The sequence below is a fragment of the Panicum hallii genome, chromosome 6 (genome assembly GCF_002211085.1).
Source record: "Panicum hallii strain FIL2 chromosome 6, PHallii_v3.1, whole genome shotgun sequence".
Taxonomy (NCBI): domain Eukaryota; kingdom Viridiplantae; phylum Streptophyta; class Magnoliopsida; order Poales; family Poaceae; genus Panicum; species Panicum hallii.
Window position 1 is genome coordinate 3094166 of NC_038047.1, and position 23894 is coordinate 3118059.

General features: G+C 43.5%; 4 protein-coding genes and 1 pseudogene across 4 annotated transcripts; 3 read left to right on the forward strand and 2 right to left on the reverse strand.

Annotated features, from left to right (window-relative positions):
* Window positions 1-97: 97 nt before the first annotated feature.
* LOC112897460 (secretory carrier-associated membrane protein 5-like) lies at window positions 98-3399 on the forward strand. The gene is made up of 12 exons (XM_025965754.1): window positions 98-622; window positions 1047-1157; window positions 1279-1341; window positions 1491-1524; window positions 1605-1727; window positions 1815-1877; window positions 1963-2056; window positions 2161-2206; window positions 2385-2452; window positions 2536-2584; window positions 2712-2777; window positions 3084-3399. Exons 1-12 carry the CDS (start codon window positions 572-574, stop codon window positions 3114-3116), a joined length of 801 nt encoding a protein of 266 aa, XP_025821539.1. The 5' UTR covers window positions 98-571; the 3' UTR covers window positions 3117-3399.
* A 488-nt stretch (window positions 3400-3887) lies between these two features.
* Window positions 3888-5730, reverse strand: LOC112897845 (choline-phosphate cytidylyltransferase 2-like). The gene is made up of 8 exons (XM_025966237.1): window positions 5501-5730; window positions 5097-5210; window positions 4893-4988; window positions 4780-4822; window positions 4531-4686; window positions 4373-4441; window positions 4174-4284; window positions 3888-4101 (listed from the first exon to the last, which is right to left on the reverse strand). Exons 1-8 carry the CDS (start codon window positions 5728-5730, stop codon window positions 4003-4005), a joined length of 918 nt encoding a protein of 305 aa, XP_025822022.1. The 3' UTR covers window positions 3888-4002.
* A 759-nt stretch (window positions 5731-6489) lies between these two features.
* On the reverse strand, window positions 6490-9381 carry LOC112898428 (dnaJ homolog subfamily B member 4). Its single transcript, XM_025966751.1, has 3 exons — window positions 8609-9381; window positions 7411-7820; window positions 6490-7169 (listed from the first exon to the last, which is right to left on the reverse strand). Exons 1-3 carry the CDS (start codon window positions 8774-8776, stop codon window positions 6716-6718), a joined length of 1032 nt encoding a protein of 343 aa, XP_025822536.1. The 5' UTR covers window positions 8777-9381; the 3' UTR covers window positions 6490-6715.
* Window positions 9382-12186: 2805 nt separating this feature from the next.
* Window positions 12187-16360, forward strand: LOC112896350 (transmembrane 9 superfamily member 3-like). The gene is made up of 8 exons (XM_025964291.1): window positions 12187-12507; window positions 12747-12909; window positions 13440-13480; window positions 13586-14165; window positions 14258-14395; window positions 14480-14636; window positions 14714-15198; window positions 15754-16360. Exons 2-8 carry the CDS (start codon window positions 12761-12763, stop codon window positions 15971-15973), a joined length of 1770 nt encoding a protein of 589 aa, XP_025820076.1. The 5' UTR covers window positions 12187-12507; window positions 12747-12760; the 3' UTR covers window positions 15974-16360.
* Window positions 16361-16715: 355 nt separating this feature from the next.
* On the forward strand, window positions 16716-23140 carry LOC112896351 (annotated as a pseudogene).
* Window positions 23141-23894: the final 754 nt, after the last annotated feature.

The window sequence follows — 23894 nt, forward strand, 5'->3', positions numbered from 1 at the left end:
GATCTCAGTGTTTCTCCGTGCATCAGTCATATACTTCCTCTGTGATCTTCTGAAACGATTGCATGACAAATGACCGCAAATACATGTGGGGTCTATAACGCAGTCTACTGGTTGTCATGTTTCAGCCTTCTACTTCCTTCCGTGTTCGTCATGTTTTTTCTGATATCCTATATGCAATGCCTTCAAAAATTCAAAAGAAGAGGAGTTTCGTGTGATGCAGCCAGGTAGGTATTGTTGATTGTGGATTACAACAAAAAAAATTATTCCATTGCAAAGCCCTTTTTCTTTCTGGACCCTCGGCTGTTGGCTATACTTGACGATAGTGCCCAAAGCTGCCCTTGTTTAGTAGCGCTGGAAACTGGAAAGAGGGAAATGCCAAAGCCTGGCAGTCGAGGGGTGAATTGGGAACAACCGGACTCTGGCAAGGACCAAAGTGCAAAATCAGCCATTAACTGAAAATAACTTCCTTCCACTGGCCACACGAAAACCAATTGCCAGTTGCCACTCAGATTCCGGGTCGTCGTCCCAGGAGAGGCAAGGATTTATTCAGACCAAGTGATCTCTTCTCCATATGCCTCGTAGCACAAATCCATCCGATGATGAAAATATCAATCCTACCGCGGTATTTCCCGGAGCCAACCTTCTTGTTGTTCATATTCTTTAGGCTCCAATTCTTGTTGTTTTCGTTGAGACATTTCCTCTGGAAACATCCATCTCCTAACGTCTTGTTCAAGAAGCCATGCGTTTGATGGTCTTGTCCCAACATTGTCTTGAGTTACATGCTCGATTTTTTGTTCTTATTCCTCCCATTTTAATGCCAAAATTTTCCCTGCTCCTGCCCTGGATGGGAATGTCGATTTCTAGTAAAAATTCTTGCATTTTGATCTGGTTTCAAGATTCGTTGAGATTTACCGGAAGCGTCTAATGCCAGATCTTGTATTCCTCTTGGGTTCTATCTCATGCATGCAACAATCATGGCGTGTTTAGGCAGGGTGTTCATGCAGCATCATAGCACTGTCAGCCTGATTATCAGCAATGCCTTACAGAATGCAGCTTTGGCAACAACGTCAGCTTCTGTGCCGTCCAGGAAATCATGGCTCCCGGCAGGCTTTGGAGGGAGTGGCAAGCATGGTGCCACGATCGACATTCCCCTCGAGGTACATTGTTGAATTGTTCACCGTTCTTGCACCGACGGTCGATGCCGCTCCATAATCCAGGTGTTATTTCAAGAATAACCTGATGATTTCGTCTTGAATTATGGCATGTCGTTGCATGTAGGATCCAAAGAAGAAGGAGAGAGAGCTGTTGTCATGGGAGCAGGATTTGAAGCGGCGGGAACAGGTCAGAATGGCTAATGATCCTTGTCAAATCCCTTCCATAGTGACCTGGAGTTTTTAGTCCCAAGTGTTCATTTCAGTTGCCATAAGTTCTTTCTCCATGTTAAGTCTAATGACCAATGCAAGTTCTCAAAAGTGTGAGATTCGCTGCAGGATATCAAACGAAGGGAGGATGCAATGAACAGAGGTAGATCCACTAGACCATTTTCCTTAAGCTTCACCATACTCTATTTTGTCAGAGTACTGAAGATGGATTTGTCTATGCAGCCGGTGTCGTCGTGGAAGTGAGAAATTGGCCAGAGTTCTATCCCATCATACATCATGATATAGCCAATGAGATACCGATCCATGCTCAGAAGCTACAGTACACGGCATTTGCTAGTTGGCTAGGTACTACTTGAGATCACAATTGATAATTTTTTCACCTTGAATAACCAAAATTTTCATAAGGTTCATCATGTATAACCAAAATTTCAGGACTGATTGCATGTCTCCTTTGGAACTTTTTAGCTGTCTTAGTTGAGTCAATTCGCAGCGAAGGTGCTAAATGTCTCAATTGTCATCCACTCAATCATCTTCAGTCTATATGCACATTTTTTTTCCTTATGGGTTTTCTGGTTTGCAGATATTGTAAGTTTTCTCCTCGCTGTAATCTATGCGATGTCTGGGTGTCCACTTTCATACATACTTTGGTACAGGCCTCTGTACCGTGCCATGAGGTTTCTCTTCAAACTAAAAAAATTCCAAGTTTCAGCAATTATAAAACATGGCTCTATGTATGGACAATTTCTTGAACGTAATTTCTCTGCCTTTTGTTGTCTAGAACTGACAGCGTGGTAACCTTTGGCCAGTTTTTCGTCTTCTACTCGGTAATTTTACTTTGTAATGCTGTTTCATGTGTTAGGCATCTCAACTTGAAAATCTTTGACAAACGGTAGAACAGCAAAAATTTCTATCCGTATTCTATATTTTTTCAGTCCTTATCTTCTGATCTTATATAATAGAATTCTAAATACTGAGCATCACAATGGCTTTGATACCTGCCAGATTCATGTTGGGTTTTGTGTCATTGCTGCAATTGCTCCTCCGATAATATTTAGGGGGAAAACTCTTACGTAAGTGTAATCAGTAAAGTTCTCTTCTGCCCTGAGTTTGCTTTCTGCAATAATTCTCATTCCAGTTTCTTTACCTAAATCAGGGGCATTCTTGTTGCAATCGAAGTTTTGGCTGGAGATATGTTCGTCGGGGTAAGTTGTCTTCAATTAATTTCACTCTTTGAAATAATTTTTACCTCCTGAAAATTGTTCATGATCCTTTGAGCCAGTGAAAACCCTTCCAATAGCACTAATAGCTGTCCTTTTTGGAGTATTGCAGGTACTTTATTTTATCGGCTTTGTATTCTTTGCCTTGGAATCTCTTATAAGCATCTGGGTGCTGGAGGTTACTGCCTATTTCTTCCTCCATTCCTTTCAAACTCTTTCTTGTTTTGTTCTCTGCTCATTACCAACTTGTTTATAAACTCCTGATTTGACAAATGTGCATGAGTTTCATCCTTAACTTTAAATAAACTGTTATTCCTCATTCCAGTAGTGATCAAACAAATTTCTTCTATTGGATGCTCTTTCAATTATAAATCCCTCACTCGATTATTGCATCGATAAGTTTTTGCTGTGTCATTACCAATTGAACTACCAAAAAAAAACTTGTGGTTCTGGTTTCCTGACATCCTTCCGTTTTCTTCGGCAGAGAGTGTACATGTACTTCAGAGGGCACAGGTGAAGACCAGCGAAGATATGATAAAATTGTCCACAGAAGCAGTTTCTCTGAAATCGATATCAGGGTGTAAAACAGAAAGTTAAAGATTGGAAAATAATGAATTTGCTGCTGCCTAGTTCTTGCTGTGTCTAGGTCTATTATTGCTATAAGGTTATTTTATGATAACACTGATATAGTTTACGGCTACCTCATTATATTTGTCTTGTATTAGTTTCTCTCTTCAAAAGTACCAGTTGCAGAGTTGTACAGAGGAAATGTTATGATCAGATGTTAGCTACGGTCAAGGTAGCATGTGTTGCTCCACTTAATACTTCTGAATTCTCTGTATTTAAGTTTTCACTGATTAATTCAGTATGCTGTGCAAACAAACCCTCACAGCATGCATCCTCCGGACATTAACCTAAAACTTGCTCGACTGATACAGACTTATGTCTGATGCATGGAATGATGTGCTTAAACATGTAAACAGATGAATGAACGTTACTGTGTCCTATCTACACAAAGGAGCTAGGTCCAATTTTAGTCCCTAATGACCACGAAAATGGAGTATGATATCCACATTAGGCAATACCAATAAATATATTGTTATGGCGGCGTAGCACATAGCCAGGCTCAAACATATTCAGAACAAAAGGATCATATTCTCCAGATCTTTAGTTCTATGAAAATGGTACTAATACCAAGCAGGTTACCAGATGCAGATGCTCAACTAAGGAACAACAATTGATTACATACAGAAATATGTTTGCTCTTAATAGTACACAATCTCCTGGTACAACTAAATCATGATTCCTGATGCCCTACAATAACACGCTAATCGATCTCATACTATAACACAAACTTTAGGGATATGTCCTTTTGTCTAGTTTGATCCGGATGTTACAGGACATTAGTAGTCCGAGTCCTCTCCGGAACCACCAGAAAGGTTCGACTCCGACCTGCTTTGCCTCTTCAGCCCCTCCTGAATTCGATCTTTGATCGCAGTTTCCTGTCCAAGTAACATACAGTCCTTGATCACAAATTGCAGAGATCACTTGTACATTCCTTGGGACTTGCTTACCATCATGTGGCAACCTTCCTCAAACTTCTCGAGGAACCCAACAATCCAGCGGTCAGCATTCTCCATCCACTCCACGGGGTTGCTTCCAGCTATCTTCGCCGCACTGTGAAACTGCATGCGTATGTAACACATCTGGCGTCAGGATTTTGTAAACAATGTTAAGATCCGTCTCAAAAGAATCGCAGAGCGACTTGATCACCTTCTCCTGATGCTCCTTCACCTTCTCCCTTAGCTTGCTGAACCCCATGTTCACTCTCAGTTGCTTCTCCTGATCACATTAAAATAGAATGGCACAATTGAGTGTTTTCATTCTTTCTCTTGTCTTCTGAAGCAGCTTTTCATGGACGAACAGGTCACCTTGACATAGCTCACGCCAAGGTCTTTGCGGCTGTATCCACGTGTCAGGTTCCGCATGATGTACTGGTTGTAGTCCTTTAGGATCCTCATGATGATGTCCGACGTCGAGATGCCCTCGGTGCGCTTGGTCTCCTTGAACTTTCCGATTGCTTTCACCTGCACAAACGCAGAAATCAGGCATTCCCTCACCTGATCATCAGAACCCCTAGATGCCCAACCGAAACAGTGGGGAGATGCAGAAGTCCTAACAAATTCGTAAACGTCATTGGCAGCTCCACTCGTGTCAGCATACCTGAAGCAAACACATTGTGTTGGTTACTTTCCTCAGATGAACTGGCCAAACTACAGAAACATACACTTACGGAAGCGCGTCGTGGGCAACATAGTCAATGTTGTGCTTGTCAATGAACTCCTGGTTGATCACCCATGGCGCATCCGGTATAACCTCGTCAACCCACCTTTCAGTTTCAGCCCGGGAAACAAAGATAGTCAGAGAGCATTTTCATGAGTGCCGGTGGCACCACTGAGAGTCTGAGACCCTGAAAAGTGGGGAGGTGGAGGAGTACTTGCAATGCCGAAGTGACTCATAGCGCTCGTCCTCGGTCATGACGGTCTTCCCTTTGTACCGATGGGTGATCTCGTCGCTGCAGCAACCGACGAGCAAGTAGGTGTTGGGAAATCTGCAGAAAGAAATTCAGAGAACTATGCAAGACAAAATGGGCACTAGAATTATGAGTTGTAACCATCTTTTTCAGAAGCAATGAGTAAAACTAAGATAACATCTTTCAAAAAAAAAGTGGCTAAATATAAAATTAAGAAAAAGGACCAATCTAAAGGCCACAATAGCACCAGAAGGCAACATTTCGTGCAATATGTTCGCCTTCAAAAATGCAGTCAGCGAAAAGTAAAAGAATCTCCAAGTAATCGGGTTGGCACAGAATCTACAAGAGGAAAGTGACGAGGATCTCACGATTTCTTGGCCTGTTCGAGCGCGCGCGCATGGCCGAAGTGGAAGAGATCGTAGATGCCGTCGGCGTACACCCTGAGAGGCCGCGCGTCAGAGCTCACCGACGGCGAGGTCTCCGGCGCAGCCTCCACTGCCGGCTGCTGCTGCGGCGCCGGCGGCGACATTGGGTCGTACCACTCCGTCTGCGCCGCCGTCGCCGTCTCCGGGACGGCCGCGTCCTCCGCCGGCTTCATCGGCACCGGCCGATCCTGCTCCAACGGCTTCGGTTCGGTCCGCTCCGCCGTGGTCCGTGCCGTGCCGAGACTTCCAGGCGACGAAAACGCCAGCGGCGGTTTCGGTGGACGCGGGAAAATAACGACCGGCAGACTGGAACAGTGGAATGGAAAAGGTGACGGTTTTTAGATGGCGGAATACTGTGGGACCCACAATTCGAGCGAGGCCGTTGCTATTTACGGAACGGGCAGGTCCTTTATGCTGCTGAGAAATGTGAATGTTGGGTGGCATTATTCATTAGTAAAATTGCTGATTTTCTTCGGATTTCAGAAAAAAATACAGGCGAATGAACAAAATTTACTGCAAATCCTTCACATTTCAAAAAAATTTGATAGGCTATTTTTGTCGAATATTTTGCCTAAAAAACATAACCTTTTCTCCTTCCTGTCAGGAGTGCCTCGTGATGGGCTAAGCGTCTGGCCATGCTGACTTGGTTGCACTTGTGTTGTTGAATTGGAATGTATTGTTTGCCCGCAAAAGGAAGAAGAGGATGCAATAATCTTGTAGCTTCTCACATTTGAAAAAAGAATCATGCACAGAACCAATCATTTGATACTTTTGAGATGTAATGCAGCTAAGGCTACATAGTATTAAGTGATAAGATCAGAAAGTTCTTTCTTTTAACTCGATACCCTGATTATAACCTTCATCGTTGCACAATTCTGATATCAGGTTGTTTACTTCAATCAATAGAATTCATAGGAAAAGGAGATTGGACAAGCATAACGCTGGAATCTGTAAATGAAGGCACAAAGACTTGACTTTTATATTACACATGTGGTCTTCAATATCCTATTTTCCCAATAAAGGAGAAGATCAGAAAATAACCCCAAAGGAAAATGAACTAAACATACAGGCCAGCTGAAGAAAAAGAACATCTGAATTAGTCTGCACTCCCGCCGCCGGGACTATGGGACAGGTGATCGGTTTTGTTTTGACGTGTGTTCACTGCTGCTGAGCTTGACCTCCAAGAACCTTCCTAATGTTGTGCCGCTGCTCTGACGATAACCTCTTAGGGAAATCGACATCGAACTTGATCCGCAGGTTGCCTCTTCTCCCGTTTTCCTTGACAATAGGCATCCCCTCCTTCGCAATCACAAGCTCATACCCTGGTGTCACCACATCTGTGAGCTTAATCACCAGGTCACGCCCGTCGAGGGTCTTCAGATTGACTGTGGTTCCTGCCAATGCATCCACCAAGGCGATCTTCCGGTGGACTAGGAGATCGTTGCCTTCTCTTGTGTACAGATCATGGGGCTTCTCATCGATGACAAAGACGAGATCGGCAGGGAGCTGGTTTGGATTCTCATTTCCCTTGTCTGGGAATGTGATCTTGGTTCCCTTCTTCCAACCAGGCTTTATATCAATTGTCAAAATTTCAGATTCAGTCCCTATTTGCCTGTTTAACAGACAGTCAGAGTAAAAAGTAAGTTAAGAGACAAGGAAGTCAGACTGCATTATCTCTTAAAATCACCATCTTTTAGTTGTTTATGATTTCCTTGTGCATCCATATAGAGATGAGGTTAACTGAAAATCACCATCACCATATTATTGTAGCCCAAAATAAAGGATTATAGTAGCATGCTTTCAATCTTTCATAGGCTTGCAAACATTCTGAATCCACCTAGTTATATGCTTACCCATTCGGCTTCACAACATTCCTGGATATCTTCATCTTGCGCGTTGAACCTGCATACAGCTCTTCAAGTGTGCATGTCAGTTTGGTTTCCACAGGCGGTGGCTTCCGAGCCTGATTTGAACTCGTGCCGGTTGAATCATTGTATGATCTGAACTTGTTCTCGTTTCCACCAAACCCACCGAAAGTGCCAGCGCCTTCTGTCTGGAACCTCATTGACTTAGCGCGCCCCATATTCTCGAAAGGCTTGCTGCTGCCAAAGAACTCAGCAAAGACATCTTCAGCATTGCGAGGATTGAAACGTTGGTTGGCAGACCCATTCATGGATGAGGAACCACCACCCTCTGCAGAGGCCTTCAGACCCTCCTCGCCATATTGGTCATATATTGCTCTCTTCTGGGGATCACTCAAAACCTGAAAGCAGTCAACATTGCACATCAAAATCTGTCTTAAGCTGAGAGCTTCGTTTCGCAGGTTTATCTGCCAGCGCCTTTTGCCAGATTTTTTTTTTGTCACACCTGAAGGAGAAGAAATGACCAGGCATGCTGATAGCCACAATGTACACTCAACATAGGGGCCTCTTTTACGGCGCACAATACTACCACTTGGTAGTATGTAGTATAGAAAAGATCCAATCATCCATAAGAAGGGGTAAGATAATCATTAATAATTTAATATAAATTAAGGATAATTTTTTGAATTTTATCTATTGCAACCATTTTTGATATATTGCAACACTTTTAGACCGTTGCATCAGGGGTGAAATCTTATAGTGAAATGATTTTTTCCATATTACCCTTATACTACCTATACTACATACGAGTCCTTTTCAGACCGTCCGATATTTACGTACGAGTTCTTTTTAGACAGTAGTATATGGTTGTATTGTGCGCCGTAAAAGTCCTAAACACATGAACGCAGACATTATCCAACATTCCACGGAGATGCACAATCAAGATGCAACGCACGATGCACACAACTGACACAAATCTCTGGCGACACTTCCAATTCCCTAGCACAACAAAATCATGATCCCCCAATCTCCCATTAGAATGCACTTTCTTTGTAGTAAGTACAAGGTCAAGGATAAACAAAACAAAAGGTCATCTACTAAAAACTCCATCCCAATAGCATCGAAAGCTACGTGTGTATTGCAATTCCATCCAGATGTAAAGTAAAAAAGACGGTGTGCAATTCCATACCTCGTAGGCCTCGGAGATCTTCTTAAATTTGGCCTCGGCCTCCTTCTTGGCGTCGCCGGGGTTCTTGTCCGGGTGCCACTTCATGGCCAGCCGGCGGTACGATTTCTTGAGGTCCTCCTCCGTCGCGTTCCGGTTCACCTTGAGCACATTGTAGTAATCCGTCCCCATCTCCCACGCTCATGCCAAGAACAACAGCAAGAAGAAGAACCGCAACAGCACCGCCACCTCCTCCCAACGCAGTCAAAACCTTCCTGGATCCACGCCAAGCGCCGCCACCGCCTCCGCGCCGATCCCACCAGAAATCCAATCAAAATTCCCCGAGAACCGCGTGGGATCACAAACGAGGCGCCAAAATGCGAGTTGGGGACAAGCAAGGGGAATAAAGCTGCCTCCTTTGACCCCGCTTTCCCACCACTCCCCCGGCAGGGTCAGTCAGAGGAAGACTTCACCGCCGCCTCGCCACGCACTCCCAGCCGCACCACGACCACCGCCAGCGGCAACCAACTCGGCGGGGCCGCGTCTCACCAAGACGCCACCTTTCGCCGTGCTCCGGCTCCAATCCGGGGGAATCAAACCAAGAAACAGACCACGGTGCGCTCGGAGCCACGAAGGCAGCAGCTTGGAATAAAGAAGCGGGGAATGGATGTTCCGGGAAGGGGTCAAGGCAAGGCGGCAACGAAATCCGGTGCCGTAGATGGCCGGGGGAAGGAGACAGGGGGAGGAGATATTGGGAGGCGAAGGGAGCGGGCGGAAGGGACGTAGACGACAGGGAGAAGGAACAGGGGAGACGCGCTATTATTGGCCCAAATCCAGCTTCCGCTTACAAAAATAGCTACGCGCCACCGGGGAACGTATCCCGGGGCGTCCCCACTGGGACCGACATGTGGGGCCCACGAGATCCACCTGGCTCCGTGGTTTGTTTTGTGTGGTTCTGGACTTCCGGATGCTTTTGTTCTCCACAGACAACGACATCCCCGTTGTAGAATGATAGAGCGTGTGAGAAGCGTGTTCAAAGCTATTTTCTATAATGACTTTGGTGAGAAATGATTCGCTACAAATAGATACCTAATGTGATAGGAACTTTCTTATGGTTGTAATTTAAAACTCTTATTTATTACTAGTATAAAAAGTTTCCTTAATATGGCAAAACATACAAAGGTCTTTAGTGAGGTTTCTATGAAAAAAATTGATTATTGTTGTTCCCTAAAAAAATTGATTATTGTCCAAGCAAACGATATGTATTTTTTTTCTGAAGTTTGTCAAAGTATCATGCAACATGGTCATAGATAAAATGCAATCCCCATTTTCTCATCTGGTTGTAGATCCTGAACTGCTTGAATTTCAGGAACAATAGAATTCAAACTGTCACTATGCACTTTGTTATGTAAATGTTTTGGCGATGACAGAACACAGTTGACATTGCCCATGACGGTTGATGGGTAGGCACGGAGGGTGGCGGTAGCAAGGAGGAGCAACAAAAGCCTAGTTGAGGCAGGCACGATTAGGATCTCTGCACGTTGCCGCCCATACAGAAGATGAGAAAACAAACATGCTGGACCTATCGGTTCTTGTCTCTTTTACAAACTGGGGAATTTGGGATCACGAGGGCGATCCTCTGTTCCCTTCTCGTTATTGTGTACTGATGATTGATGCTCCATCTTCGTTGCAAGGTTGTTGTCATCGTAGACTTCTGTAGAATTATTTCTCCATGTAGCCTCAGCTATATTTTTTTCTTGCTTGTTAGTTCTTCTCTTGTGAAGAACACTAGGTAGTTAGTATATACATACTCAACCTCCCATGACTCTTATATTTATTTTCTACATTTGAAAAGGCGTGTGGTTAGTAGCGCACAAGAGTTGAAATACCTAGGAGTAGAAGAAATGCAACGATATCATGCATAGTAGAATAAACTGTAGTTTTATTATGATTAACAAAACCTTTTCAAATTAAGCTCCAAAGAAATTATTTGTGTTGGAGCTCTTTCTCTATTGTCAGCAAAGGTTGACTGTGACTATAAAACGGTAGAAATTTACAGAAAATATGTGTGGCTTCAAAATACAGCTTCAGCATGAGGGGGGTGGCATTTCATAGGGTTTTAAAAGAACTAGCATCTACTAGAAATTCAATTGGGGCGGAATCACGCCATATGGCATAAAAATACAGTACAACATAACTCGCTGTTTATACAGAAGTGATCACGATAGTTGAACTATTAAATTAAATAGTAGTACAATCAGACCATGAAAACATTAGCAAGATCAGCCTCCCAAACAAAAAACCTCCACTCGATCAATTAAAATTGGATTAATTTTACAACTCCTTTCGTTGACTCTACTAGACACACACACACACACATCTTTCTCCAGCTCTGGAGCAACTCGCACCGACATTGTCAGCCTCCCCCTCCATGCTGCCCTCGATCTCCATCCATATCCCAGCCAGCACCTATCTGACCCACCGAGTCATTGGAAAGAAGCATCAGTCCTTCCTTTCATGGAAAGGTAATGCTCAGCAGCCACGAGTGTGAGTATGCCCAAGTACACCAGCTCGGATAGCTCGATGACAAGTGTGAGTTAGTAGTAGCTTCCTGGATGCCAATCTGCAGGCGCCTCAGATAATCTTTCGTTTTTTCCCCTCCTAGTCTCCTACCTAGCAATTGTGCTCCTTTTTTGAGGGAAACACAAACAGGAGCGACACGCTCCTACTAGTGATTCGTTCGGCTGACTTGGAGGATTAGGTTGTCCCGGATCTAATGAAAATTATATTCACCACGGGATGTTCCGTTTCCGGGCTGACTCCAAATCAAGCGCCACCAGAAAAAGTAGGATATCCCTCTTTGTTCCCTTCCATCTCTCCAACCAAATAGTACACGCTTAAACTTTAGAGAGAAATAACATTACTAGATGGACCAGGAGTAACATATAAATAACACTTAGCTATTGTAATAAGTCAATTATTTTCAACTTTGGTTATACATTGTATTTTTTCTATCACTCTTCCCACACACACCTAAGTCCCCTTTTCTTGTGTCATATCAAAGTTTCGCACTTCTTAGGTCAGTTATGTCCACAATTAAACGATGTTCTACTCTTTTGACTCTGCTCGCCATCAATAGCCAACGTTCGTGGATATCAGCATCCTACCACTCTAGTAGTGTAATGTACTTACTATTAGACTATCTTTTGCTAGAATCTTATATCTAACTGATGAGTAATATATTAACAACTTAAATTACCGAGTCATAATTTAGTAGTATTGGTGACCTTACAAATAATAATGTTTTTAAGTAACATAAAGGGACATGCTTTACCCATTATATGTATTAAATATCTTTAAAATATAAAAGAAACAAAGTTTTTTGTGGTTTAGAGTTACGGGCTATTTGTTAAATGATAACCCGACCCCTTTTGTTATAATCAAGCAAGATTTGGTAAAAAAATGTCTGTTTTAACCAAACAAACCATGCTTCAAGCAAACTCCATTCTATCCTTCCAACCAAGCCGCGGAATTTAGAAATTGCTTAAGTCTCCTTAAACAAGTCAAAGGACAAACACGTCCGGCTTATTACACTCTTCTTTCTCTTCTTCCATAGAGTAGGTCGGTCCAAGAGATTTCTCCACTCCCAAGCTGCTTCACCTGACAAAAAAGGATTGATTTTTCAATCCATCTCCCCTCTTCGGCTCTTCTTCCCAAAATCTCCACGAGCTCCCCTCCCCAGCAGATCCCCAGCCGTTTCCTCCCAGTCCCAGAATCCGGTGGGCTCTCTCTCCGGTTCAACCCCCCCCCCCCCCCCCCTCTCCTCTCTCTCGGGGCCTTTCGCGGCGACGACTGGGCGAGCGGCGCCATCCTAAGCGATCTTCGTCGGCGCCAGTGCCGGCGACGAGTATCCACCAGTTAAGGTACGCCCTTCCATTCCATTCCATCCCCTTCCCGCTGGGCGAAATCGAGCTCCCCGAATCCTTGTGTAAGCTCCTTTTATTCGGATCTGACCCAAATCCCAATTATTAGTATATACATGTATTAGATATATCCATTAACTTCGATTCATTGCCAAAAAATTATGTACACCCATGTGCTATACTGGATCCACCCCTGTGGAGATCTCTCTGAATTTTGTTTTGTCGGTGCTCTTGAGCAGGTGTGCCCACGGAGATGACGAGGGCGGGGGTGGGTGGTGTTCTTGCCTTGGTGGTTTTGGCTTGTGCGCTGGGAGCCAGAGCTGATGGCTCTGATCACAAGTACAAGGACGGGGATCATGTCCCGCTCTACGCGAACAAAGTCGGTCCTTTTCACAATCCAAGGTATTGGTTATGTAGTAATGTGCAAACTCTATTTTTCCGTGGACTGTGAACCAAATTAGGTATGGGGTCAGCTCTCTGTTGTGCTATGTTTTCCAGTTTTTGGTACAATGTGCAGGGATGAATGTTTAGACTAAGTTTGTTGTTTCTGTCAGCTGTTACGGTTACTCAGATCAGGTTTTCTGCTAAGCTGTACTTAGAAGCTTTAGTGGTAAGTGTCTCATTTGTCATATGTCAGTAGCTAAGATTAGCTAATGCAATGTTCTGCAATTATAGGAGAGGTCTAGGTTCACAATGTCTTTGTGACTATGCACAATCTAGAAATAAGCAGTATGGATATTTGAACCAAAGGAAATGTGCCCTACAATGTCGATAATGCCACACGAGCTTTGCAATTTCACACTTTTAGTATTACCACAACAATGGAATCTACTAGGGTAACCGCACGATGTTTCTATGTTAGCTGCTTGTTCAAATTGCTTTTCTCCCTGTTTGATCATGACAATGATCGAGTTGCATGATATTTATTGCAGTGAGACATATCGGTACTATGATCTGCCCTTTTGTGCACCAGGTATGCAGTTGCCAATGTTCTGTGCTATTTGCTTGCTTCAGCAATCCCTTGGATTGATTCTGACCATGTGTTGTTTCTTTCTTGTTAACTGCTGACTTGTAATAGAACATCCGAAGGACAAAAAGGAAGCTCTTGGAGAGGTTCTGAATGGTGATCGGTTGGTTGATGCACCATATGAGTTGAACTTCAAGGAAGACAAGAACTCCAAAATTCTCTGCAAGAAAACATTGACAAAGGAGCAAGTTGCGAAGCTCCGGGATGCAGTTGCCAAGGATTACTACTTCCAGATGTACTATGATGATTTGCCTTTATGGGGATTCCTTGGTAAAATGGACAAGGATAGAGAGCAAGGAGATGCTAAATACCTACTGTTTAAGCACATCCACTTTGACATCATGTACAATGATAACCGTGTCATAGAAATCAACGTCCAAACTGATCCTAATGTAGCTGTTGATATCACAGAGGATAAGGAAGTGCCAATAGAGTTCTCTTATTCAGTGACATGGAAAAAGACAGATATTCCTTTTGAGAAAAGAATGGAAAAGTACTCCAAGTCTTCCTCTATGCCACAACATCTTGAGATCCATTGGTTTTCCATAATTAACTCATGCGTCACGGTACTCCTCCTTACTGGTTTCCTGGCTACAATCTTGATGCGTGTGCTCAAGAATGATTTCATCAAGTAAGACCTTCGTTAATCGTTATTGCATTCCATTCTAGTCAGCCAGGTTGCGGTTACTGGATGCGTTTTTAATTTTGTGATTTCCATTGAAGGTATTCTCATGAAGATGAGTCCCTTGAAGACCAAGAAGAGACTGGATGGAAGTATATACATGGCGATGTCTTCCGTTTCCCGAAGCAAAAGTCCCTTTTTGCAGCAATTATTGGATCTGGAACTCAGCTTCTTGCCCTGTAAGGACCTTGTCAGTTTAGATTATGTTATGAGTCAAGCTTTGAAATGATTCTGAGCACTAATAAACGATTCTTGTTTCACAGTGCGTTTTTCATCTTCCTCCTCGCACTTGTTGGTGTCTTCTACCCATACAACAGGGGAGCTCTTTTCACTGCCCTTGTTGTCATATATGCCCTTACATCCGGTATTGCTGGATACACAGCCACTTCCTTCTATCTGCAACTGGAGGGAACAAACTGGGTAAGTCATGCTTTAGTGTGCATCTTTCTTCAACCATTTTGTGCTCTGTGTTTAAATATCCGGTTTACACATTTCAGGTGAGGAATCTGATATTCACTGGCTGCTTGTTCTGTGGGCCTCTCTTCTTGACATTCTGCTTCCTAAACACTGTTGCGATAGCGTACAGTGCTACAGCAGCTTTGCCTTTTGGCACAATCATTGTCATTATTCTGATCTGGGCACTTGTGACATCTCCACTCCTTGTGTTGGGTGGTATTGCTGGGAAAAATAGTAACACAGAATTTCAAGCTCCCTGCCGCACAACCAAATACCCAAGGGAAGTCCCCCAACTTCCATGGTACCGAAGCACCATTCCTCAGATGGCAATGGCAGGGTTCCTCCCTTTCAGTGCTATTTACATTGAGCTGTACTACATATTTGCTAGCATATGGGGGCATAAGATCTACACCATCTATAGCATCCTTTTCATTGTGTTCATTATCCTCATCATCGTCACAGCCTTTGTCACAGTGGCACTCACATATTTCCAGCTTGCTGTTGAGGATCACGAGTGGTGGTGGAGGTCAGTGTTTGGAATATCAATTTATCTTATTGCTTTTATCCCACCCCCGCCCCCCTTTTTTTTCTTTTCTGTGGTTACTATTCAATTGTGTTTGCACCAGCCAACTATCAACAGTTATTTTAGCAGATGGATCGCTAGATCATAGTTTGCATGAGATGTCTATAGAAAATGCGTTTATGCTATTGCACTGGAACTTAATAAAACACTTAGTGTCCGCTGAGGAATTAAGATGAACAAACTTCTAAAGCACTACACGTTTATGAAATCCTTTCAGCAATCACTCCAAAATTATCTGTCTGTTGTTTCATATCAACTGAAGTCTGGACAATTGGCGCTAAAAATCTAATGAATATATTGGCGCTAAAAATCTAATGAATATAGGACAATTAAGAAGTGGGCATATAATGAACATTATGAAAAGATATCTTGGAACTGTTGCTTGTAGTAAAAAGAACAGATGTTAATATGTGTCTGCTCTATTATTTCTTGGATTTATGTTTCCATACTCCCTCTTGCACTTTGGTCTTCCCTGTGTAACAAAAGTTCTGTCTGCAGGTCTGTCCTGTGTGGAGGCTCCACCGGCATATTTATCTTTTTCTACTGCATCTACTACTACCATGCCCGGTCCGACATGTCAGGCTTCATGCAGACATCGTTCTTCTTTGGCTACATGACCTGCGTCTGCTACGGCTTCTTCCTCATGCTAGGCACCGTCGGTTTCCGCGCATCACTCTTCTTTGTGCGGCACATCTACCGCTCCATCAAGTGCGAGTAAACCTAGATTTGCTGGCACCGACCATAGCTGTTGCTGGGGCTGCTTCTGATCCAAGTGGAGAAACCGTCACCGGATGGATTTTGCCTGAATTTTCTGCCCCGAGTCCCAATATGAACCTCTGGCACACAGTTTTTCCTGTTGACCTTTCTATCTTGCAGCTCCCTGGAAGGAGGATGTAGTGTAGGTAGGCATGATAGCTGATGTTATATTGACATGTCTGTATTATCTATCTACTCTTATTCTATGTAGCCAAGTGTTACCCTGTGATGTTCTTCCTGAATCCTGTGCTGCTCGCTAGAATACTGCACTATGGTAGCTAGAATTTTGCACAGGAAGGGTTTGGATGCAAAGACGTGGAGAGTCTCGTTTTTTTGAAGGACTGACCAAGATTGAACTACTCCTCTGTTTTTATTTACATATCGTATGATTTGATTTGTTCTAAATCAAATTTGATCAAATATATGAAAAAATTAATAGCATTTATAATACTAAATTTATTTCGTTGAATCCACCATGAAATATATGTTGATGTTTAGCAGTATAGTTGTTGCTATACTTTTTTATAAATTTGATTAAAGTTAGTTAAATTTAATTTAGTATAAATTTAATATGATACGTAAATAAAAATGAAAGGTGTAATAGGCTCACGTTACACGGGGCTGTGGTGGCAATGGGAAAAGCGAAATGGGCCTGAAAAGGCCCTGATAGCAAGGCCACCTCTTTCTTTTTCTAATCCCCCCATCTCTCTCTGCTCTTCTCCACCGCGCCGCCACTTGCCTCAATCCGCGGCGATCGCCACGATCCTCCACCGAGCCGGCCGCCAGTCGCGATGGTCAACCGGCACCCCCGCCAGGCAGCCACAGCGCCTGACCCTCTCCTGAGATTCCATCGATATTGGGTGCAAGGCCTCGCCCGGCAATCACGCCGGCCAACCGTCGTCGCCAGTAATCAGTATCCTGCCGCGGCCGCGTTGGCCGCCATCGCCTTCACAGAAGGGACCTTGCTGCACGGCACCACGGCCGTGCCGACGGCCATGATCTTCAGGTTAACCAACTGTCTGTTAAGGACTGAAGGTACGTGCAGAGTTCATGCGTTTGGTAACCCAGCTTCTTCCCACATTTCTTAAAAGGTTTTGTTTTGGTAACCGCGTTAGCTGCCTTAGCCACCGCAGGAGGGACTTTGCTGCACCGCGGCCGTGCCGACGACCATGACCTTCAGGCTAACAAATTGACTGTGAAGGTACGTGCAGAGTTCATACGTTTGGCAACCCAGCTTCTTCCCACATTTGCATAAAGATCTTAGTTTTGCTTCGGTCGAGATTTGAGACCTTATATGTGGATGATCCTCAGTTTTTCATTCCAGTATGTTAAGAATGTACCGTCCTTTCTAGTTACAGCAGGCAGCTTGCACACCACAAGAAATAGACCTTCTTGCCTTTGCTCACCCGCGAAACTGTTGTTCCAAGATAACTATACTAATAGAAGCACTGGTGTTTTTCTGCTCTCCTGTTGAAGCATCTCCTGCTTATAATGGTTTTTCTCTTGTAGAGAAGAAATCCTCATAGCTATTTACTTGTTCTCACCTGATCCTGCAGTTCCCTTACTTGAGCATATGCAAAATCTTTCTCTTGATACAAAGGAGGGCTTGTCTTCCAGATTGGTATGCTTACCTTCAAGGGCATTCATAGCCACTGTAATGCTCTCCAGCTGTAAGAAAGAATTTACACAGTACATTAGGTGATAACAAGAATTTAAGTACAGAAAGGACATTAGACGAGAACAGTTTATCAAAATTATTACACAATAAAAACTTATTGATCTTTTGAGCAGAAAGAGCTGAATTATCTGTTGGGTGAGCCTGGCAGGATTCTTCAGAATGTTTCAGCTTTGCTCTCAATTCTTCTAGCTCAGTTTTCGTATCAGATAGTGAGATATCCAAGATGTAATTCTCCTCTGAAACCTCAGATATAATTTTACCAAGGATCTCTAGTTCTAGTCTGATGCAAGAACAGCCTTTCAGAAACATGACAGGAAATTGCATCCTTCAGTGAGCATTCTGAGATCTCTAATGCTTTTATCTTCTCCCTCAATGCTTCCATTTCAGCATAACGAACTGAGTTATTTGCAAAGTGAGCCTGACAGTATTCTTCAGAATCTTTCAGCTTTGTTCTCAAATCTTCTAGCTCAGTTTTCATATATCTGATAATAAGATATCCAAGATGGAAATCTTCTCTGAAACACCAGATAAACTTTTAGCATATATTTCAGTCCTTATGTAAATTATATGTTTTTTAAAACGTGATAGAATCATTATTATATTCTCTGACTCGACATCACAGAATATAGATTAAGAAATATGATGAGCAGGAAATTGGCAGGAGTTGTTTGATGATCTGTTAATCTGTTATTTGTTTGTCAGAAGCAGATGATTCAACTTGCACACCTGCAGGAAACGCTGTCATGAAATCTGCAGAGTAAGTTTACTCTGTTATTTACTTTTGCATAATAATTATTCTACTTCGTGTCTCGTAAATTTGTGGAACAACTTGCTTTAAAAAATGTGAACGCCAATGATGGCACCAGCAAAAAGAAGAAGAATCGAGTAGTCGAGTTTGACCTGGAACACGTTGCATAGATTGCCTGGATCCAAAATAGGGGTGATTCTTAATTGAAAGGCAGACCTCTTTGTGGTTGCGGCCGGGGGTGCCGCTCTTTGTACTCTAAACTCTTTTCTTTTCACTCTTAATTGAAAGGCAGAGCTCCTACCACCACGTTCAAAAAAAAATAGGGGCGATTCTTTTTTCTCAAAAAAAAAGAGCAATTCGCAAAATTTTGGCAGACTGGGGCATATTTGCAAATCATTCCACCCGTTAGATCAAGACGTACGGTCGGGATCGAGGGGCAGCCGATGGATATTTACAGAATAGTCCTTTGAGTTGGTGGCCGACCTGAACGAGGGGAGGCGAGGCGAGCACATCTCGTTTGCGGCGGCCACCCACTCCAAAACCCCAATCCACTCTCACGGATAAGGGGGAAGAGGAGAGAAAAAAAAGAAATCGATGGCGATGGGCGGCGGCGAGAACGGCGGCGCTGTGGGTGATGGAGAGTTCTACCTTCGGTACTACGTGGGGCACAAGGGCAAGTTCGGGCATGAGTTCCGCCCCGACGGCAAGCTCCACTACGCCAACAACTCTAACTACAAGAACGACACCATGATCCGCAAGGAGGTCTTCGTCTCCCCCTCCATCCTCCGCGAGGCTAGGAGGATCATCCAGGAGTCCGATGTGAGCCCTCACCCCTCTTGTTATCCTATCCTTGGGTCTGATTCACCATCTTGTTCGGAATCTGTAGAGGAAAACCTAGCAAGGGTTTGCAGATTTGACTTGATTGCTTCCGCAGATTATGGAGGACAACAGCAACTGGCCGGAGCCCGACCGCATCGGCCAGCAGGAGCTCGAGATCGTCATGGGCAACATATCTCCTTCACCACCTCCAAGATCGGCTCCCTCGTCGATGTCCAGTCCAGCAAGGACCCGGAGGGCCTCCAGATCTTCTACTACCTCGTCCAGGTTTGCCCTCAGCCCCCACATTCCTCCCACAGCTGCCTACATTTTTTGTTTGGTGCGGCCCCTCCACAGTTTTGATCACTAACTGGCAATACTCACGCAAATTACTTGTTTGCTTTGAGATAAATTCTTGTGTACCTTCAGCTATTGATAACTTGCAGAATTAGGACCTTTGTGGCATTGTAGCTTAGCCCAGCATTAGTGTTCATATTTGGTACAGTACAGACTTGGGAACCTTGTTATGGGCATTGGCATAGTGGTATTCCTTAATTGAACTGATTAGTTTCTGACCAGCTAAGGTTAATTGCATACTATTGGTATCAGGGTAAGTTCACATTTTGTTTTAATAATTGGTGACTTGTGAGCACAAAAATAGCGCTTAAATCAAGTTTCAATAATTTTAAATAAGCAATGAGTCCAATACTATTATTTCTTTGGAGGAAAATGTACCTTAAAGTCCTGATATAATAGAGTCTTATACTAATGATGAAATCTGTAGAATGTAAATTTTGAACAAGAACAGAGTACTCCATGGCTATACAGCTCAGCAAGCTGTGCTCACTGCCTGAGAAAACATATCTACTATGCGAGGAGCCTTAGTTTTCCTTTTTACTCTCATGTTTCTTTTTGGAGTTTTAGGAGCAAATATGCCCTTTTTATCTTTCAGAATATGTTTTTTTTAGCGACTGTGCCTGTGCGTGTTTTTCATTAAGAGGAGAGGAGAAACAGTAGCATTACAATGCCACGTGATCTCGATAGAGATCACAGCGAAGCAAAAAGATACAGAAACTTATTACACAGGAACCAATTCGCGACCTAGCGTAGGTACCCCTCCTGTACCAGTGGCATTAAGCGCCAACCAAGGAAACAGCTGAAGAAGGTGTTTCAAACCGGCGTAGTACCACAACTTTCCCTCGTCCAAAATTAGATCCGCCAGTTCGGTAGGTGTCAGCTTCACCTTTTGGAAGACGCGCTGGTTCTACTAGTATTACCAACGAGTCAAAAGCTTTCCTCCCCTCCTTTCTAATTTGTTTTCGTGATGAGAGCCACCAGTCAAAGAAATCTTGAAGTGTGCCAGTAGGAGTGAGTCTTTGTAAGCTGCATCGCCTTAGTACTGTAAACCAGACTTCTTTGGCCAGCACGCAGGTAGATAGGAGATGAGAGATTGTCTCCGAGTGTTGATCACAGAAGGTGCCGTTGTCTTTGTCCTGGAGGTTGTGCCTCTTCCGTCTAGCTCCAGTCCAGCAGCGATCGTGCAAAGCGAGCCAAATGAAGAATTTACAACGACCTGGCGCTCTTGCTTTAGTTAGCACTTTTGCCCCCGGCACCGCATGTTGTCCAATGAAGAAAGCTCTATAAGCCGAGGCAGTTGAGAATTGCCCATCTGCTGTCCATTTCCACCTGAACCTGTCTTCTGTACCTGCGTTCAAGACTTGGGCAAAGTTGCGTTCTCGGATGATATCCCAGATTAGCAGTTAGTCAATGATCACCTGGACTGTGAGAGCACCAGTTATATCCCGTGCCCATCCATTATTCTCTAGTCCTTGTGCCACGGTTCTTGTCTTACAGGCGTGTGGCCGCACTGCATTCAGGAGGGCTGGGGCCAAATCAGCAATTGAGCGACCATCAATCCATTTGTCTGTCCGAAAGAATGATCGCCAGCCGTTTCCAATCTCCACGGTTACAGAAGCAGCAAAAAGGGTGTCGACCGGACTTTCTGAATTCACAGGCAAACACGACCAAGGTCTGCTCGGGTCAGTGCGCTTCAGCCAGAGCCAGCGCATTCTTAGCGGATATCCTTGCAAGGTGAGGTCGGGTAGCCCGAGGCCACCCAGATCAGCCGGCCTGCAAACTTTTGGCCAAGCCAACAAGCAATGCCCTCCTGAAACTGAGTCTGAACCTTTCCATAGAAAAGCGCGACGACATTTGCTGAATTCAGAATATGTTGGTTTCAGGAAACTGTGAGTTTGCTGGATGACCTACAATGTTTCAAATGCTTTGTACCTCTAGTGTCACTGTTTTGGTTGTTTTGTCAACATTTATTTTTTCTGGGCTGGGTGGGGGGTGGGGGGGGGGGCATGTCTTGCCCATGCTCTATGATTGGTACTTTGATTCTTTAGTAGCATTGAGACAACTGTCATTATTGAGAAGCTATCTATCCGCTCTTTATTAAAAATGAGCTGGATAATATCCCCCCAGTTTCACTATGTTGGATCGTATAAGTTTGATGCAGGGGATAAGACACTGGTTTTATGAATTTTCTAGTACCTATTGCCCTTCAGAAACTTAACCACTTCACCATTCCTGGCCTAACAATCCACTTAGATGTCTGAGCAAGATTATTGTGTGTCAGTAGAGTAGATACATGATTGCTTGTTCTTTAAAGTTTACTCGAGATACTCTGATTTTGATACTATAGACTTGTTGAGCTATTACAGTCGAGCATTGTTTGCATTTCAGTACTATCTTCAGGAAATAGTTTTAGGTTGGGTATACAGCAACTGGGTTTGTTTGCTTTATCTGAATTTTGCCTGTGAGTTAGGTAGCGAAATTTTTTAAAAATAATTTTGTCTCTGTTGATGGTTGTGCTATGTTCTTCACCGGTCGTGCGCATGTGTTTTTTTTTTCAATTTAACGCCTCCTTAAGAAATGACCTGATGCCCCTCTATTGCAACTGTGATTATGTGAGTACAACCTTAAACTTTTTGTGATTTTTTTAGTGAGCAATTTCATGGTTGACTGCACGATAATTTCTGGATCATAGTCATCAAATCATATCATTGTAGAGCTGATGTATATGCTGTTTTGTTGAAATTCAGTCAGATGCTACTATTTTTACACTGCAGACCTGTTTGAACTCATAATAGCTGAAGCATTATTTGCATTTCAATACTTGTTTGTGGAGTAATTAGGTTGGATAAACAGACAGTTACTTGGTTTGTTGTATCTGAAATTGGTGGTAAGCCGGTAAGATATGTAACGGACTTCGAACTTTGAGATGGGTACAAAGATGAATATTTTTTATGTCTATGTTGGTCATGGTATGTTGCTCACTGTTATGTGCATTTTTAATTTCACTACTCTCCTATGGCGTAGATATGATTATCCTTAAACTTTTGTTGGGGTAGCTTAATGAATCATTTTCATGTTTGACTACATTATAAGTTCCGGATCTTCAGGAAAAAAGTGCCTTGTTATTTTGTTGTGCACAGGACATGGCTCTGTAAATGAGATGTATTCCTAACTTGTTCCCTCCCAATGTTTTTGGCTGCAGGATCTGAAGTGTTTTGTGTTTTCGCTCATCAACCTCCACTTCAAGATCAAACCAATTCAGTCCTGAGCTCCATTCCATGCTGTTCCGTAACTGTGTTATGAAACTGCGAGTGTTTAAGAGAGAACCTGTACCATGTAAGATCCTATTTAGTTTGTGATGATGCACTCGGGTTGTGTGGAGCATTGGGTGGAAGCGGAACTTTGAGTTTGCCTGAGATTGCTGTTTGGATGTGCAAACTGTGAGTAATGATATTTATGCTTCTTTCCTTGTTTCCTATTCGGTGGAGTTTTATTGTTATCAGTCAATGTTAAGGTCGTTTGGCACACTAGTCTTTTCTGTCGTTTGTGCTGAACCTCCTTTGACTTATATTATCAGTGCTCTGCCGAAGTTGGCACCAGCACAGTAACTGGTGCCGACCTGTGGTGATCCGAGTGCAGCCAATTGCCATCACAGGGTAATGTGCTGTGGATTTCTCTGGTGGGTTGCCTTTGAAAAACGACTGGATTCATCAGCGATAGTGCAAGGAACCTTTGGTTTTGTAAAGCAGCTGAAGAGAAGCGCGCGCGCGTGTGTGGGGCTGGACCTGTCTGTTGATCTTTAATCTGATGCGCCTTGCCTGCTTAATGACCATGGGTGGCATCTCTTCCCAGGAGTAGAACTGTGCGCACTGTTAGGTAGCCTGCTTGCTTTGTTTCTTTTGCCTTTTGGGGATTCCTCGTCCAGTCTGAAAGCTACTGCTTTAGATGATCTTACATACACAGAGTAACAACTTCAAGTTCAAAGAAGAATTCGTGTCATTACACATATATATATGCTCAACATGTTATTCTCTGAACTGAATTTAATCCTCAACATATATAGGAACATTTCGTACAGATTAACAAGTGGAGCACACTAGTGCTAATGCTATGCTACCAAAATCACAGAGACGACATACGTGTCATTACACGTAGGCTCACTAGCCAAGTTAATTAATGAACGACGATTGGAGCAGCGGATCAGCCATCAGCTGCTAGCTGCTGCTCCTGTTGGAGAGGAGCGCGACGGAGCAGATCTGCCTGAGCGCCTCCTCCCTGGGCGCC